Source organism: Mustela nivalis, assembly GCF_964662115.1.
Source record: "Mustela nivalis genome assembly, chromosome: 10".
Taxonomy (NCBI): Eukaryota; Metazoa; Chordata; class Mammalia; order Carnivora; family Mustelidae; genus Mustela; species Mustela nivalis.
The window spans coordinates 101,939,870-101,959,678 of record NC_139029.1 but is presented as its reverse complement, the minus strand read 5'-3'; the positions used below and the strand labels follow the sequence as shown (position 1 = coordinate 101,959,678).

Below are 19,809 nucleotides of genomic sequence, written 5' to 3'. Positions count from 1 at the left end.
TATTTTACCGCAATTTCAAAAAAAGTTACTCCCCAACCTTTTAAATTGAGTCCACATTTTCTCAAACATTAACCAACCTTGTAGTTTAGTTCCCTTAACTTACCATTCACCAAACTGTACAGCTTTCAAAACCCCAACAGCAGCCGTACTCTGCCAGTCAAACCCCTGACCTACATGGTCAGCATGAGCTCTTGTCCTGTCTTCAAAGAGGACTTCACGGGGTTCACTGGTCCGAGGTAGGTACTGGAGATTTTTAATTTCATTCATTGATCTGGAGTTGATACGGTTGTGAAGTAAAGCAAGGGTAAGTATTAACAGCAATAAGGTGAAAAAGTCTGCTAAAATATCAAATTTTAAATAAGACCAGGACTAATAAGGATTCAATGATTCTGATCATGAGCATTTAACACATTATATTGCAAAGCTTAATGAGATTACCTTCTTCCCTAAGGATGTCATGGTAACACAAAAGCTGTATCTTTGATTTGAATACATAAAATGTAGTTTTCTAAAACTAAACTCGGAAAACACAATTCAAAATTCAAGGCTGTATGTTTCTCTACCCCGAGCCATCTTAACCCTCGAAACATTCTACTAGACCTGATTCAAGATGGAAACTGAGAATGTACTTGATCTCCTTCTACATTAAAATCTTAAAGTAAGAGGCTTCAAACTAATATGGTAGGGGTGAGAGAAAGGAAATGCACGAATGGATGGGAGTACAGATGAAACGGAACTGGCTATGAACTGAATACATGAGAATTCCTTATATTCTCTTCTGCTTTTTTTACATACTCAAAAATTTCTAAATATAGTAATCTAAAGGTGACAGTAAAGGAATGAATAAGAACCAACAAAAGAAATGAATTAGTTAATGAACAATATCAACAAATTTCTGGTAGGTGGAAAATGATTACAAGTGTCTTGGACTAATAAAACTGAGCAGAGAAAGCCACAGGTCTAGAATACACATGAAAGGAATGGCAACTAAAAAGGCAGCTGGCCTGCCCAAAAGACCTTTGCCAAGAGGCAAAGGTGGGTGGCAGATGGGTGGGGTGGGGACCAGGTATAATGATAATAGATAGAAATGAGGTAAGGCTGAGAAAGGGGGGAACTAAAGTGAAATTCTGTAAATAAACCAGTCACCTGCCACCCCTATGGATAAAATAAGGTCAGGCATCTACCCCCCACGAAAAGATTATGACTGATGCACCCTACATCCATCTCTCATATTTATTTCCCTGACAAAACACTGATTCTCACTGAGTATCTGTTCCTACCCTATAAAGGACCTCATTTACGAGCTTCAGAGGCAGATCCTAATGAATCTTGACAAATGGTGGTAAGTGCATTCCCCTTGCCAGTGACTGATTGAAAAATGGGCATGAAATGACTCTGGGCAGCAGTTAAGAGAGGCAATCAGCAGACTTCTAATAAGTTTCCTAGACCCTAAGAGAGAAGTAAAAGAAAAGATAGTTTTCTCTTCTATTGCATATAACCAGATCCGTATGTGATACCTAGAACCGTACTAGTCATCCAGCAACCATAAAGAAAACCACTGTGAGTACAAAGCCCAGGCAAAGAGAATGACAAAGCAGACCAAAGGAAAAGACCTGATTCCTTGATGAATGTACTGAGTCACTGACCATATACGTATACCATTTACATTTATATTTATAAATGTAAATATAAATATATATATACACATATATATATATATATATATAGTACCTAGAGCTAAGCTTCTGGACCACCTGATACACGGGATAACATTTTGTTTTAATGAACCAATTTGAATCAAAATTTTTGTTGTCTGTAGCCAAAGCATCCTGATAAACTTTCAGAAAAAACAACAACAATAAAAACCCTTCGTATTCTTCTCTAAACACACTGAACTTACCATATTAATAGAACTAATGTAATCCTTGTGCATGTGGACATATCCTTTAATTTCCAGTTCTATGCCTATTAACTCTATAATGAAACCTACCTTGTGATAAGCCTCACTAAAATATAAATAGAATGCTCAGTAAGCCCAATGTTTTATTTCTAAATATGTGTCAACCACAAATCACCAACTATCTGAAGATAGCCTGTAGCAGCCTGACAAAGACCAAAATAAACAATGCTGAAATATAAGAATTCAAAAGAAAATTAAAAGACAAAACTCAAGCGAATGTCCCAAAATTAAAAGCAAAAAAAATAATAATAAGTATGAGGATAATCAAAATGAGAGATCTATTACTCAACCAACAGTGGTTTCAAAAGAAGTAACAGAGAAAAATGAAAAGATAACCAAAACAAGAAAGAAAAATCCCCTGAAAAGGAGACATGAATCTTTAAAATTTAAGGGACCTACCAAACAACTAAAAGGATTAAACATAAGAATAAGAATGGAAGACCCAAGTACGTCATTGTGAAATTCAACTTTCAGAGAAGAAATGAAAAAAGATTACCTACAAAAAACCCCCAAATTACAGTGGCATTAAGACTTCTCATGAACAACAGTACACACCAGAAGAAATTGGGAGCAATGATAGAAGTTTTAAGAGAAAATACATCCTATGGAATCCAGTTAAACTATCAATCCTATTTAATGAGAGAAAAATATTTTCAGACATATAATGACTCAGAATACCTTCCTTTTGTTAGAATATTACTTAAGACTGTGCTAAAGCAAGAGAAGGAAATAAGCCTAGGAAGAAGACAAATGTAGGTTAATGCAGAAACGCATTAAGCAGGAAGTCCTAGGTTGATAATGGTGAAGTAAAGCTTTTCACATTGAAGAGAACACAGAGATCTAAAAGATTTCCAGGTTAAAAAAAAAAAAAATGATGTGCTAGAGTAGGCAATATTATTAAAATTCTGGATTCTTGAGGATAGGATAAAAGCAAAGAATCCAAGGTAACTATCAATATTCTCAAAAAAAAAAAAAAGACTAATTTTTTTTTAAAGATTTTATTTATTTGACAGAGATCACAAGTAGGCAGAGAGGCAGGCAGAGAGAGTGAGAGGGAAGCAGGCTCCCTGCTGAGCAGAGAGCCCAATGCGGGACTCGATCCCAGGACCCTGTGTCCATGACCCGAGCCGAAGGCAGCGGCTTAACCCACTGAGCCACCCAGGTACCCCAAAAAAGACTAATTTAAAAAGCCAAAGTCATAGTCATAGAGTAGAAAGTATGATTCTAGAAGAAATGTATGTGAAGCAAAAAAGAGAACACAAAATATTAGGGATATGGTCAAGCAAAGTATATGTCCCCCTTCAAAACAGGGGTAAATCAGAAACTGCAGGGAAAATAGAACAATTGTCTTTAAAAAAAGCACAATCCAAACATGAAATCAATTGAACTGTGCATGACTTTCAATATCTAGATGAAATATAGGAACGAAAGATCCTTTTGTATAGTATCCCTTTGAATGTTAACATAACATTGAACTTTAGAATACAAATTTTTAGCCTACTGGTTAGGTCTGCAATAAACTTACCTTCCCATAATATTATATAAATGCCGTTTACTGACTTTCAAACTGTAGACTACACCTATTGACAAAGCATATAAAACCTAATTATGGTTTTAAAACAGAATATGAATTAACCTCAATAATGTGTAACCACATCTGGCAAAAAGTTGAAAGGGGGAAGAAGAGGGTAAAGAAAGGGATATTTAACTGGAGAGAAAGGGTCATTTAACTGTTTGGAGAATAGGAAGAAGTCCCCATTTATCATACCAAGAAATTGACAAGTTTCCTGCCACAGTCTTAAAACAAAAATTAAAAACAGAAATTGTCTTTTTTGTCTGGTAAAAACATGTTTGCCTCTGGACGGAAAGGTGGCCAGAATTTTTCATTATAAAACCTACTGTACCATTTGATTTTTTAAAGCCCTGTGCATGTACTTAACTTTAAAGTCCATAAATTCAAAGATCATCTTCATTAGCAGTGCCCTTGATAACTAGATAGCTTCTCACATTGATTCCATCATTTTCAGCAATAAAGAGTTCTCATTAACAAAAGATGATGACATTAATGTTTAAGTTCCGATTTATTCACTCTAATTCAAAGTACTTTTGAATGCCTCACTCAAGAATATTTAACCCCAATAAAAATAAAATTTGACAGCCCCTCAGATTAGTAGAGAAAAAATAAATTATAAAGTAAATGATGTTGGTACAGCTGCCTAACTACTTAGAAAAAATGAATGCCTCATTCTGTCCTGAAATCAATACCAGGGAAGTAAAACCTGTAAATACTAAAATCATGAATGTACCAGGAGAAAATGTAGATGAATATTTTGTAATACTGAATGAGAAAGGACATTTCTAAGTTGGCCACCAGGAGAGAAACCGCAGAGGAAAAGACAGATCTGTGTGCAAAGAAAAATAAACTGAGAGGGAAACAAAACAAAACAAAGAAACAAAAACACCAAAATGGTGAGTAAAGGAAAACCTGAAACTGAAAGAAAAAAAATGAGCAGGAAAATCTGCAACACACAAAATAAGTTAACAGTCATTAAAAAAAAGAGAGAGAATTTTAAATGAAAATGAAAAGGGAATCACAAAATAAGAACTACAAACCCCTCAAAGAAGAATTAATTAAAATGAATCATCTCTGTCCAATCAGAGCAACAAAGTTTAAAAAAAATATTAATGGAGGGGCATGGAGAAAGGGGTACCGTCTTATTATTTGGGTGGGAGTATATATTGGTACACTTCTGGATCAATTTAGAAATGTGTATATACTCTGAACCTTTAAAATTTCCACCAAGAAATGAACATGCATATGCACAAAGATAGATCCACCTACCTACCAGCCAGCCAGCCAGCTACCTACAATCACTGATGTGTTATACATTCTAACAACTGGCTTCAGGGGAATATGGCTGTTTATGGCTGCCTATTTCCGTGGTATAAATACTCCCAACATGGTCAATATCAAGCAACTAATGTGATCTCGTTCACTGTGGAATTGGCTCTGAGAGCCTGGCTCCAACATATCACTGTCATGTTTGTCAAAGTCCTATTTACATTGAAAAACTGGAAGCAATTTACATTAAAAAGAATTGGTGAAAAATATTTTTAGAGTGTATTTGGATATAAACCAATAGTTTTAGAGAAATGTACAAAACATGTTCAAGTAAGTGTCATATACTCTTTTGCCACCTTGTGGTCAGAACCGTGTTCAACCCCAGTCGTCTCAACTATAATGAGGAGGGGTCTCTCCTAAGTCAGCCCCTTCTGCTAGTCTTCAGTTAGATCTTTGTGAGGTAGACGCAGTGACATTTGCCAGGACTGAATGGAGACACATGCAAGCAGGCTGATGCACCACCCCCGCCACCACCCCCCAGCACGTGATTCACAGCAAAAGCAACATGCAATCAGGAAAAAAAAAACGTTAAGAAAGTACAACAAAATTTTGACTTTTCTCATGAGGACTACTTAAAAAAAATCAAATGTCAAACTATTTCCGATATTTTTTTTTCTTGATTCTTTTGTTTTTGGTGCCTCTTCTCTGCTGGTGACCCAGACACTTCCTTAGTCTGCCTTTTGGGGAACCCAGCCCTGATTTTGGCCCTGGAGCCAGCTTGTTTGGTTCTGCGCTGTCCACAGCTCCCAATACAACACCCAGCTCTGGGCTGAAGCCGAATACCCCTTTGCTGGGGTAAATGATGGCAGAGTCTCAGGACTTCCAGAACCTGCTGGACATGTGGGCTTCTGTGGAAGCTTGATTGGGAAGGCAGTCAGGCTGCCATGGTTAGTCGTCAACAGTGGAGGGTAGATAGTCTTAGGCACACGGAGATCTTTCGATCTTTGATGTCTGTCACTTTGTGGAGGTGGGATGACTGTACCCTCTCCAGGCTCACTCTGCTCCATGACCTCGGTCATTTTCAGCAGCCGCAGCAGCGTGGAGCGGGGTGGGGTGGGGAGCAGGAGGATTCCTTCAGTGGGTGTGCTAGTTGCAGTTCCTCCAGTTGCAGGCCATAAAGGGCAGGCATTTATTGGAAGGATGCTGGGGTGCTTCAAAGAATTGAAGCAAGACTTGGCTTAGAAAGGCAGGGCACCAGGTCAGCTTCTGGGGACTTTAGCTGTATGGGAACCAAACATCCTATCCTCCTTCAGGGCTCCTAATTCTTGACAACCAACTCCTGACACTAACCCCGGGAGGCCGAGATACCACCTCCTCCCTTCAGGAAGGGGTCAGGCTGCGGGGCCATGTCCAGTGCTAAGCAAGGAGAAGTCCACTAGGGTATACTCAGCTAGCACGGCCCCACGAGCCAGGCCGTGTGTACCGGGCCAAGGCCAGCCATCCCAGGACTCAGGGAACAGACTCCTCCTAGAACACCCTCTTCTCGATCTTTGAACACTGGCTATCTCCTTTCCAGCTCTGTCCTGACCCCCTGGGACCAGGTGGGCTCCTTTACACATCTTTTTGTGTTGACATCTAAAATTTTCCATCAAAAATGTCAGCTGCAAATAATGTGAATCCTGACAAATACTAACATTCACAAACAAAACTGTCATGTTTTACATGACATTAGTGGAACCTAATTACCTTAATGATTTGAGAGCCACCATCATCCATTTTAAAAATTCAGACGAGTTCTTGATGGTTGGGAGCTGTACATTTTTCCTTTTCTCCCTAAGTTCTTCTTTCTATTCTAATAGAATTTTACCCACATAATATATATTTTTGCACTCAAATTTACTTTATTGATAATCCTATCATCTTTCCCTGCAGCAAAATATGTAAATATATTTTTCTATTTAAATGCTTTTTTAATGTTCCTGTGAACCTAAAGCTCTAAGTGTTGTGTCCAAATTTACTCTTGCTTGAGTTATTATGACAATTAGTATTAGAATGTGATGGAGCAAAAAACTGTAAGTATATTAAAATTCTGATAGGTAATTATTAAATGTAAAAATTAAAATGTAAAAAAAAAGAACTGGTGAATTAAATCTTGATACAACCATTTAGTGAGAACATAGTCACTAAGAAATGATCATATAGTTGCATCTTAATATAACACATAAACTTAAGGGGTGAATAAAAACAACAAGTTTTAAAGTAAACATCATGTGAAGAATGAGTTCATTTGTGTACAAAGCTTAGGAGTATAATACAGACTGAAATTTAAAGGTTAATATGCCTAAATAGGTGGGACTATGGGTATTTTTTGCCTTCTTTTTACTTTTTTCTATTATCAGATTTTTCTAAAAGTCTAACAATCAGGAAACAAACAATGGTCAATTCCTTTTTGTTAAAATTATGCAACAAAAAAAAATGTAAGCAGTATTTAAGAATTTACGATTTCCAGACTCATCATCATGATATATAAAAAAAGCTGTGGTCCAAGCAATGTTCAGAAATAGTTTACTGTCAGCTTCTACTATGCCACCACCTGGTGTTCATATATAGTTTACACAAAGTATTTTCACACAGTATCTCAAGTACTTAAGGTTATTCAATAATTAGCTTTAGCATCATTCCCCTATAAGCTTTAAGGTAACGTCCAAACTAATCCATTAAAACTCACTTCTGGGGACTCCTGCGTAGCTCAGTTGGTTAAGCTAGAGTCCTGGGATTGTGCCCCACATAGGGCTTCCAGCTCAATGGAGAGTTTGTGTCTCACTCTTCCTCTGCCCTCTCCCTGCTCGTGCTCTCTCTTGCTCTCTCTCAAATAAAATCATGTAAAAGTAAATAAATAAACGAAAAAACTCACTTCTGGATACTTATTTGGGGTTATTTCCATAGTCTAAGCAAATATAAGTCATTTTTCACTCTTACTAAAATGAGATTTTTTTCATAGTACTAGAAAAAATTAATCTACATTTGTTTTAAGTGTTTAAATCACAAAATGTGTTAGCCCAATATTAATTACTATAGGAAATATACATGACTGGTTTCATTCAGCAAACACTACTGATCACCTGTCTATTGGTCATAGAGACTGAGAAGAATAAAATACAATCACTCTCTCAGGATTCAAAATTTAGTAAAAATAGAAACACGTAAACAGATCATTAGTGAACGAATAATGTGTGAACACAGATAAGGGAACAATTAAATGCCTATGGGAACAAAGCAAAGCTTCACAAAGGAAGTAACAGCCAAGTTCAGTTTTGAAAATTTATTAAGAGTTTGTCAGGCAGAAAGGAAGATGGGGGAGGGGATGCCATTCTAAGTAAAAAAGAACAATGCAAAAAGCATAGAGCTGTGAAAGACCGCTATTTGAAAACTGAACTCTACGTGGCTGGAACAGACTAGAAACATATCCAGCTAAAAGGACTGCTGGGGCCAGATTATGAAAGATCCTTGGAGCCACACAAAGGAGTCTGGATTTGTATCTTGCAGGCAGTTAGGACCCAGGTTTTAAGAAAATAGGAAAAAATTAAATTTGTTGTTTTAGAAGGATGCCTCACTCTGATGACTATGTAATGAGTAGACTGGATGAAGAACTGACCACTGATGATTTCCTTAAATTAGCTCTTCAATCTAGACAGTTTTCAAACTGTGCTCAGGTCTCAATCATTCTTAAAAGCCACCAAACTTTTAAAAAATGCTTTTCCTTGTTTGGGAAAAATAAATGTTTACCGTCGTCTTTTGAAGGGTGACTTTGGCATATCTGCTGTAGGGATCATCTGCTCTCCTGGCCTCACCCACATGATCGGCCCATCATCACTCTGGGACCTACACTGGAGTCGGAGGCTGGAAAGTGTACCCCAGGGCAAAGTCATCTAGAAGTCAGATGAAGGAATAACATTAAAAAAAATTTTTTTTTTTAACTATTTGCAAGTTAACCTCTCTACTACCCCAAACCAAAAGAAAGCTCTAGGAAGTTTATTTTGTGTATGTGTATGTAGAATAAATGCTATATTAGATAATAATTTACATGTAAAATTCTGAACCAATAATTTTCTACACATTTCTATTCAGAACACTGGATAAAATTTAAACAGACACAATTAATTTAATATTAATACTTTTTAAGAGAAAGTGTCCACTAAAGTAAGAATCAGAACTTTAATAATTAGAATTAACACTCACTTTCAGAAATGGTGATTCTTCTAACATATCAAGGAACTCTGGGAAATAATCACCAACTTCTTCATCTACTGCTCCAACAAGACTTATCTGCCGCATGGGACCTGCTCGGTAGGTGCCACAGCAGTATGTCCTGTTGACCTGAGATAAAACGAAAGGGGGGGAGAAAGGACTGAAGTACACTATAATATAATTAAAGAATTAGAATATTGTTTCTACTGTTGCTATTTCTTCTACATATTAAGAACTCAATGGTCAGTACCTTGTATAAAGTCCATAGTTACAGAAAGGTGCCCTAGCACACTGACAAACACATTAACGTGGTAAGTGCCACAAACAGAAATTTCAAAGAGCAAATTAACCTAAGATCCCAACATCTCAAAGAAACACTGAAGACATTAAGATATACTTAAATTTCTCTGAGGATGATGATTTTTGTACTCTGTAAACACTAAAAATAAGTAATAATAATTATAATAATAACAAAGTGATCTTTAAGGCAAAAAATCACTAAATAAACAGTAAAACTGGCACGGCAGAGAAAAAAAAAATAGATTAATTTCCCATATCCATTCTGTATTCCCTAGTGAAAACCTTCACTCACATCAGGCCAGATACCAGGCTTGACTGTTAACAAACCCAATCTCTCCTCCAATTACTTGCTTATAAAATCCTCTACCACGGGCAAACTGATCTTTTTGTCTATCCAATTTATGCCAAACTTACTTCTACCTGCAATGATTTTTCTCATAAATCTGCCCTACTTGGAATGTCCTCTTTTCTGTCAATCCAAATCTTATCTTTAAAAGATCAGTTCAAGACTTCTTCTGAGGTCTTCCTGATCACCCTTCATGACCTTTTCCTTTTCTGAAATCTAAAGTTACTTGCAAGCACACAAACATTTTCTTTCTAACAACTCTCTAGTGAACTTAAGGTGTATTTTATACCAATCTGTTGCCCAGAAAATCTTGGCATTCAAATGGAATCTACTAGCAGACCTGAAACTAATATTACACTGTCTGCTAACTAACTGAAATTTAAATTTAAAAAAATTTTTTTAATGGAATCTACCAATTTATTTGATACAATCTGATATTCTTCTAAGTCATTTCTTATACTCCCACATCCAATTTTTTTTTTTTTAAGATTTTTATTTAAGAGAGGGAGTGAGAAGAGAGTGAGAGAACATGAGCAGGGTGAGGGGTCAGAGGGAGAAGCAGGCTCCCAGCTGAGCAGGGCTTGGTCCTGGGACTCTGAATCATGATCTGGGCCAAAGGCACACCCTAACCAACTGAGCCACCCAGGAACCCTTCCTACCTCCAATTTAAAATTAATGTTTCTCAAGAGTAAAGACAGACTGGTGCATACAGATGACTAGACTAAAATGCTTAATTTTAACCAGGATTTCTACCTTGGATCAGTAACCAAACATCCTCTACCTTTGTTAAGGTACAAATTAGATTGAAAAGCCTAAAAACGGGCACCTGGGTGGCTCAGTAGGTTAAGTGACCAACTCTTAATTTCAGCTCAGGTCATGGTCTGAGTCAGGCTCCATACTCAATGGGGAGTCTGCTTGAGATGTTCTTTCCCCTTCTCTCTCTCTGCCCCCTCCACAAATGCACTCTCATCTCTAAAATAAATAAATAAATCTTTAAAAAAGAAGATTCAATTACTGTTTTAAATATATACCAATTTTGTCTCAATACAAGGCATAAATGACAATCTAGTATTTCTTACACAGTTCTTTATAAAGTATTAGATCTCTAGCAGCATTTTCAGAACCTACTATTTTTTTCCTGTAGACAATTTAATAGGCACCCTTACTCAAACACAATACACACAGAAAAAAGGTCTTAACTCCTGTTCTCAAGTATCAGGGATTTCTTATTTCCTTATGTGTATTTCTCAATATCACCTTATATAATCGTTAAGCAGCAACCACCCAGGACACCTTGCGTATATTTGTATGAGTTACTTTCCATTTATTTGTATGGTCATCATGCTACGAAAAGGCCAAGGGAGACAGACTAGGAAAAAAAATGATCATGGGATAAAAAGGTAAGGAAAGCTTTTCTACTTAGGAAAGCTTTTCTAAGCATTATTCTAACCTTTCTAGGCTAAGCACCCTAACACAACTAAAGCAGATTCATTAACCTCCAATACCAGTTCTGGGAATCACATGCTTTCAGGGATCAGTCCCCCTACAAATCTCCCAACTATTCCCAATTATCAGAAGTTCCTTTTACCAAGATGGACTTTCAAAAACACAGGAGTGGAATTTTATGTGAGAACTATCCTAGAGATACATCACAATTTAAAGCTTAAAAAACTCAAGACTAATCCTGAAAAATGAAAAAGTACACTGCCACATGCCACTTTTGCTAGCTTTCAGATTATGCAACTCTTTTTTTTAGATTTTTTTTTTTTTTTTTTTTGACAGAGATCACGAGTAGGCAGAGAGGCAGGCAGAGAGAGAGAGGAAGGATAGCAGGCTCCCTGCTGAACAGAGAGCCTGATGCAGGGCTCGATCCCAGGACTCCAGAATCATGACCCTAGCCGAAGGCAGAGGCCCCAACCCACTGAACCACCCAGGCACCCCAAGATTATGCAACTCTTAATGCATTATTAATTTGAAGGAATTCACACTACTTTAAATTTTACATACAAAGTAAGCAGAATATTTTTATATCACAATGCCTGAAGTTACCTGAACTATAAGCAGTAATTTAATCAATACCACTTAACTTGAAAATGACTTAAAATGCAAACACCTGGGATAATTAATATGCGACATGAATTAATATAAACCATCCTTTCCTACTTAGAGAAAGCTAACCTAAAAAGAGGAAATTGTTGAATTATTTATTTAAAAATATGTATTATAGGGAACGCCTGGGTGGCTCAGTTGGTTAAGCAGCTGCCTTCGGCTCAGGTCATGATCCCAGCGTCCTGGGATCGAGTCCCATATCGGGCTCCTTGCTCCACAGGGAGCCTGCTTCTCCGTCTGACTCTGCCTTCCACTGTCTGCCTGTGCTCGCTCTTGCTCGCTCTCTCTGACAAATAAATAAAATCTTTAAAAAAAAAAAAATAAAAATATGTATTATAAATTTATAACTTATCCTGTGTCTAGAAAGAATGGAACAATCAGACATTAAAACAGTAGTAATAGCAAAGCTAACAGTATCTATCACCTGTGTAAAAAACGTTCATAAATGCTACTGTTTGTAATGCATTTAAATAATTAACAGCACAAGTTAGAAGATAGACAGCATTTATGACCAGAAATGCAACATGTACCAACTGTGTGATGCCAATGCCAAACAAGCAAACTACTAATTCTACCCTTCTTTTTAGAAACAGAACTTCCTGGGCATATAGCCAATAAGCTAGGATCCTTGGCAGCCAAGTATGGTCTGGAACTAAGTTCTGGCCAATGAGACGTTAGTGTAAGTTACATATGCAATTTCCGAAGCAAGCCTCTATAAGTAAGCAGCTTGCTCTCCACTTTTTTCTGTCTCTTGAGAGCCAGGTTCAAATACACAGACACTACCACCAAAGGGGCTGGCAAAACTTAAAAGACAGAAGGAAAAGAGAATCCTGGATGACATGGGACAGAACCAAGCCACTTAACCTCCAGACTTGTTACTCAAGAGGGTAACTTTTATTTTGTTCCAGCAACTGTATGTGACATCTCTTTGTTATGGTGGTTTAGCCTATGTCGTCTCTTGTATCTTGTATACTGGCATTCATCATTTTATTGCATTTCACTTTATGGCATTCCACATATATTATGCTTCACAGGTAGCTGCATTTTTTTACAAATTGAAGGTCTGAGGCAACCCTGACAAGAGCAAGTCTATCAGCACCATTTTTCTAACATTTGCTCTTCATTGTCACAGTCTCTGTGTCATATTTTGGTAATTCTCACCGTATTTCAAACTTTTTCATTATTATTGTTATTTGTTATGATAATCAGTGCTCTTTGATGTTACTACTAAAATTGTTTTGGGACACCACAAACTGTACCCACATAAGACAGTGACCTTAATAAAAATTGCCATGTGTAATGACTGCTTTATTGCCTGGCTATTCCCCCATCTCTCTCCCTCCTCCTCAGGTTTAGGCCCTATTTCCTGAGACAAAACAAAACTGAAATTAGGCCAGTTAATAACCCTACAATGGTCTCTGTTTAAGTCAAAGGAAGATTCACATGTCTCTCATTTTAAATCAAAAGCCAGAAATGATTAAGCTTATGAGGAAGGCATGTCAATGGCCAAGACAGGCCCAAAACCAGACATCTTGCACCAAACAGCCAACTTGTGAATAAAGGAAAATTTCTTCAAGGTAATTAAAAGTGAAACCACATGAAAGATACAAATAAGAAAGAGCAGTATGGCTGATCTGAAAAAAGTTTTAGAGATGTAGTTAGACCAAACCAGCCACAACATTCCTTTAAGCCAAAGCCTAATCAGAGCAAGGCCCAACTCTTATCAATTCCATGAAGGTTGAGAGAGGTGGCAAAGCTGCAGAAGGAAAAGTCTGAAGCTAACAGAAGTTGTTGGTTCATGAGATTTAAGGAAATAAGCCATATCTGTAACAGAAAAGCACAAGGTAGAGTAGCAAGTGCTAATGTAGAAGCTGCAGGAAGTTCTCCAGAAGATCCAGCTCAGATCATGAATGAAGGTAACTACACTAAACAACAAATTTCCAACGCAGTCAAAATAGCCTTATATTGAAAGAAAATGCCATCTAGGACTTTCATAGCTAGAGAAGTCAGTGCCTGGCTTCACAGCTTTAAGGGACAAGCAAACTTTCTTATCAAAGGATAGGTAGCTGGTGACTCTAAGCTGAAACCAGTACTTACTTACCATTCCAAAAATCCCAGGGTCCACAAGAACTATGCTAAATCTCTTCCGCCTGTGCTCTGTAAATGGAACAACAAAGTCTGGACGACAGCACATCCGCTTGCATGGTATCGTTAACTGAATATCTGAAGCCCACTGCTGAGACCTACTGCTCAGAGAAAAAAATTCCTTTCAAAATATCACTGTTCGCTGGCAATGCACCTAGTTACCCAAGAGCTCTGACACAGATGTACAAGATTACTATTATTTTCATGCCTGCCAACACAACATCTCTTCTGGAGCCTATGGATCAAGGAGTCATTTCAACTGTCAAGTCTTTATTTGTAAGGCTATATATAGCTGCCGCAAACAGTGATTCCTCTGATGGGTCTGGGCAAAGTAAACGGAAAACCTTCTGGAAAGTTTTCATCATTGCTAGATGCCACTAAGAACATTCGTGATTCATAGAAGAGATCAAAATATCAACGTTAGCAGGAGTCTGGAAGAAGTTGAACCCAACTCTCATGGATGACTTTGAGTAGTTCTAGACTTCAGGGGAGGAAGTAGCTACAGATGTGGTGGAAACAGCAAATGAACTTTAAGTAGAAGTGGAGCTGGGAAGTGAAGATGGGACTGAATTACTACAATCTCACAGTAACACTTAAGTAGGTGAGGAGCTGCTTCCGATAGATGAGCAAAAAAAGTGGTTTCTTGAGATGGAATCTACTCCTGGTGAAAATGCTCGAAGATTGTTGAAATAACAACAAAGGATTTAGAATATTACATGAACTTAGCTGATAAAGCAACAGCAGGGCTTGAGAGGACTAACTCCAACTCTGAAAGAAGTTATATTTTCATAAACCTGGGTTCTGTATTTTTAGTAAAATGCTATCAAACAGCACCACATGCTACAGAGATATTGTTTGTGAAAGAATCAATTAAAGTGGCAAATTTCATTGCTGTCTTAAGAAATTGTCAAAGCCACCCAACCTTCAGCAACCGCCACCCTGACCAGTCAGCAGATATCAACATGGAGATAAGACCCTCCATCCGCAAAAAGACTGACTTGCCAAAAGCAGATGATGGTAGTTAGCATTTTTTAGCAGTATTTTTTTAAATTACGGTATATGCATTGTTTCTTTAGACATACCGCTATTGCCAACTTAACAGATTATACAGTACAGTGCAAACGTAACTTTTTTTTTTTTAAAGATTTTATTTATTTGACAGAGAGAGAGAGAGATCCCAAGTAGGCAGAGAGTCAAGCAGAGAGAGAATGGGAAGCAGGCTCCCTACTGAGCAGAGAGCCCAATGCGGGGCTTAATCCCAGGACCCTGAAATCACGACCTGAGCCTAATGCAGAGGCTTAACCCACTGAGCCACCCAGGTACCCCCAAACATAACTTTTATATACACCAAGAAATTCATCTGACTCGCTTTATTGTGGTGGTCTGGAATCAAAACTGTAGTATCCCCAAAGTATGCCTGTATTTTCTATACTAAGGAAGACAATACTCCGTATTGCACAGATGACATCTTAGTATTAGCTCCTGCTCTGAGCTTTAAAAAAATCTGTAACTGGAGCATATGCAAAGCAAACAGTTAAGATGATTAGTGACTTGAAAACCAGATAAATCAGAAAAAGTTGAAGAAATTAAAGTATTTAACTTGAAAAGACTGAAGTAGAAAAGTATGCTCATATAATTTTAAAAAAGGAACTATGGGAAAGTCAGTATGATTCCCTGAAAATTTACTATAAATTACATGTCAGACACTGTCCTAACCACAGACAGAGCAAACCAGACCCACTCTTAGCCCCTGGAAGCTTACAGTCTAGTAGGGAGAAGGAGACACTAATCTAAGCAAATTTTAATTATAAGCTGTGACAAGTCCTCAGTATGGAATGAATAAGACACTGTGAAAGAGAACAAGAGATCCTGATTTAGAGAATAAAGTTTTCCTCGAAGTAACATGGAATTGAAATCTATAAAACAAGTTTAAAGGAAACAAAACCCCTTAAGAATCACCCTTTCCAAGGTCTAAAGGAAAGCTAATGATACTAAACACAGAAAGCAAAAGAAAAAAATAAGGATGAGGCCAGACAAATGAGCTGTAGTTGGATTAGGAGAGCCCTTAAGACTACATTAAATATTCGGGAAATCACTAAAGGATCTAAAGTAGTAAAAGGAAAGTTATCAACTTGCCTTTGTCTTTTTAGGGCAGAGGGGGCTTGGTATTTTGTATTTGTTTCATTTTCTCAGAGGGATACTGAAAGGGACTTAGGCTTCTGTAATATCCAAATAAGAAATGATAAACTAAGTTAATAACAGTGGAGATGATTAGAAATGATAAAGAAAAAAAGATCTGAACATATCCAGGAGGGGAGGAGCGCCTGGGTAGCTCAGTGGGTTAAGCCTCTGCCTTTGGCTCAGGTCATGATCTCAGGGTCCTGGGATCAAGCCCTGCATTGGGCTCTCTGCTCAGCAGGGAGCCTGCTTCCCCCTCTCTCTCTGCCTCTCTGCCTACTTGTGATCTCTGTCCAATAAATAAAATCTTTAAAAAAAAAAAAAAGGGAAAGAAAAAACCAAAAATATCCAGGAGATAAAATTGCCAGGACTTGGAGACAGACTGGATATGATAGGGCAGAGAAAGGAATGTCAAAGATGTTTACCAGATTCTGACTTTTGCAAGGAGACAGAGAAACCACTCTTTCTATGGGAGGACTACCAGGTTTGGGTGGGAAGGTAATATCTTAAAGTCTGAACATGATGAGCTTCAATTGTGTGGTGGGCTGAATAATGCCCCCCAAAGATATCTTGGTCCTAATCCCTGAAACCTATGAACATCATTTTACATGGAAAAAAAAAAATTGTTGTGAATAAATTAAGAATCTTCAAATGGAGAGAGTAGCCTAGTCTATCCAGGTAAGCCCACGTAATCACAGGCGTTCTTATAAGGAGGAAGCACAGGGAGAAGTACAGAGAAGGCAATATAATGATGGAAGCAGAGAGTGGAGTGATGTACTTTGCAGATTGAGGAAGGGGCCCCAAACTAGGAAATAGAGAAGGCAACCAGAGCTGAAATAGGCAAAAACCCAACAAAATGCAGATTCTCCTTCAGAGCCTTTAGAACAGTAAGAAGCTAAGTTTGTATCGTTTTAAGATCCTATGTTTATGGTAATTTGTTACAGGAGCAATTGGAACCAATACAAAGTACTCTGTAACACTCAAGTGGGTATGTCAAAAGGGCAGCTCGGTCTGAAATCAAGTGGTTTAGACTGAGGATATAAATGCTAGTCATTGGGGGCGCCTGGGTGGCTCAGTGGGTTAAGCCGCTGCCTTCGGCTCAGGTCATGATCTCAGGGTCCTGGGATCGAGTCCCGCATCGGGCTCTCTGCTCAGCAGGGAGCCTGCTTCCTTCTCTCTCTCTCTGCCTGCCTCTCAGTGTACTTGTAATTTCTCTCTGTCAAATAAATAAATAAAATCTTTAAAAAAAAAAAAAAAACGCTAGTCATTGGCTACAGAAGATATATAGAGTTCAAAGAGCACGCGTCTTTGCCTAGGAAGATCCAATTTGAAAAGCACCAAAGGAGAAGAAAAGCTGACAAAAAAGAATGTAAAGCAGTTGTCAAGTAGTCAGTGAGGTTAAGAAGAAAACCAAGACAGCACAGTATAATAAAAATTAAAATAAAGTATTTCAAGAAATTTGGTCAAAATGTATTCAGAGATTTCAGTGAGATGAAGATGAAAAATGCCCCCTGGTAACCTTGGCAAGAGAGGTTTTTCAGAGAAGTATGAGGGCAGAAACAAAATCGGTGGTCTGAAGAGAGATGAGAAAATGTGGACAGCAAATGTAAACAATTCTTTCAAGAAATCAGGCTGTGAAAATAAAAAGTTGGTAGTAAGAGGAGAAAATAAGAGCAAGAGAGAATTTTCTTAAATAGAAAGACTAATAAAAAAAAAAATAGAAAGACTAAGTAACCCTCAATAGGGCTCTATAAACTTCCAATCCCCCTAGCACTGTAAGAAAATATATGTTGCCCCACAGCCTAATCAACTGTTATCAAACTTTTGGATTTTTACCCATTTGTTAAGTAAAAACTACCATCTTAGTAGTTTTAATTTCACTTTCTTAGGAATGAAGCTGTGCATCTTTTCAAATAAGAGAATTAAAGGGCCTTTTGTATTTCTTTTTCTATGAACTATCCATTCAAGATGCCTGCTTATATTTAAATTGGGCTACTATTATCGATTTCTCTTATCTACTTCTAGAGCCCTTAATAATTTAGGAAGGTTAATCCTCTGTATGAATTGTATACAATTTTTCACAACTTGCCTTTTGACTACGTTGACAGTGATTTTTATTTTGTTTTGGTCATAGTCAAAAAGACCTTTTGAACTACAAAGTTATGAAAGAATTCTTCCATGTTTTCTTCTATTACATTAATGTCTCCATTTTCCACATTTAAATCCTTGATCTCGGGGCGCCTGGGTGGCTCAGTGGGTTAAGCCGCTGCCTTTGGCTCAGGTCATGATCTCGGGGTCCTGGGATCGAGTCCTGCATTGGGCTCTCTGCTCAGCAGGGAGCCTGCTTCCCTTCCTCTCTCTCTGCCTGCCTCTCTGCTTACTTGTGATCTCTGTCAAATAAATAAATAAAATCTTAAGAAAAAAAAAAAATCTTTGATCTCATTCGGAATTTATCTTGGTATCCAGGGATATGGATACTAAGATGAATTCTAGATAAATACCCTGATGTCCCAACACTATCATCTCTCTGCCATCAATGATTTAAGGTACTATCATTTTATTTATTATTTTTATTAATATATAATGTATTATTTGTCCCTGGGGCAGAGGTTTGTGAACTGTCAGGCTTACGGACTTCACAGCACTCACCATTTCACATACCCTCCCAATGTCCATAACCCAACCGAGGTACTATCATTTTTAAGTATCAACTGCCTATATGTAATTGGGCCTGTTTCTAGACTTACTTTTCTGTTTCACTGAATAATGTTCAAAAACTAATATACACTTATTTAATCACTAAATCTTTAGAATGTACTGGTATCTGATAGGGCACTCCTCCACCACTGCTTTTCTTTTTTATCATTTGGATGTCGGTTCTCCTTAATCCAAAAATATGTATTTCCACCTAAGTCTTCTTTTGTGTGACATCTTAATGTTAATGGGAGAATCTGGTAAAGGTGAAAAGGTGAAGAGAATGGCCATTTAAACATGGTAAACTAAACAAAAGATTTATGTCTATTCCTTACCAAAACCCACTCAAGTGAGAGTAAAACAGAAACAGAAGATCAAAAAGAACAGAAGTTAAAAAATGAAATATACAAGTTAGCAAACCATTTTTTACGAGGGGAAAAGTATACAGGGGAATTAGCCAATTGAGAACTTTGAATACTGAGTACCATGTAGAAGATAACCAAAAGTCAGTTTGTGATACAGAATCATGGAAAAGCTAAGCAGAAGGGGGGAAACAAAGCATGGAACTAAAACAAAGAAGATGGGTTAAAAATGTATATAAGAATTAGTTAGATCCCTCTGCTTACGTTCCCCACTCCCTACCCCAGCCCACACTCTTCCCCTATCTTGTAGAGTAAGTGAACCAAAGAGATATGGAAAACAAAGATACCAGGCACAAATATGAAAGACCATTATACTGACAACAGACAATTAAGTAAAATTCCATATATTAAACACCTACCTACTTCCACAGTTCAACTCCAAGAATTCTAGCAAACAGAGATATAACTTACTCTATTCCCTGGAAAAATGTGGTAGTCTTAAATGTAGAAATTAAGAGCCCCAGAAAAAAGATCTCTAAATGTTAATATTTGGAACTTTTCTTACAATGATTTGGCCAGATTCCCTACCCAGCCATCAAATGGCCAATCCCATCTATGTGTCCAC

General features: G+C 37.5%; 1 protein-coding gene across 1 annotated transcript in view; it reads right to left on the bottom strand.

Annotated features, from left to right (window-relative positions):
* The window catches only part of RSBN1 (round spermatid basic protein 1), a 51,878-nt gene that overhangs the window by 6,486 nt on the left and 25,583 nt on the right, over positions 1-19,809 (bottom strand). Inside the window, exons 3-5 of the mRNA XM_082685024.1 lie at positions 9,042-9,179; positions 8,589-8,731; positions 104-271 (exon numbers count right to left, since the gene is read on the bottom strand). Coding sequence (XP_082541150.1) covers positions 104-271; positions 8,589-8,731; positions 9,042-9,179 — 449 coding nt within the window. The remainder of the gene's footprint in view (positions 1-103; positions 272-8,588; positions 8,732-9,041; positions 9,180-19,809) is intronic.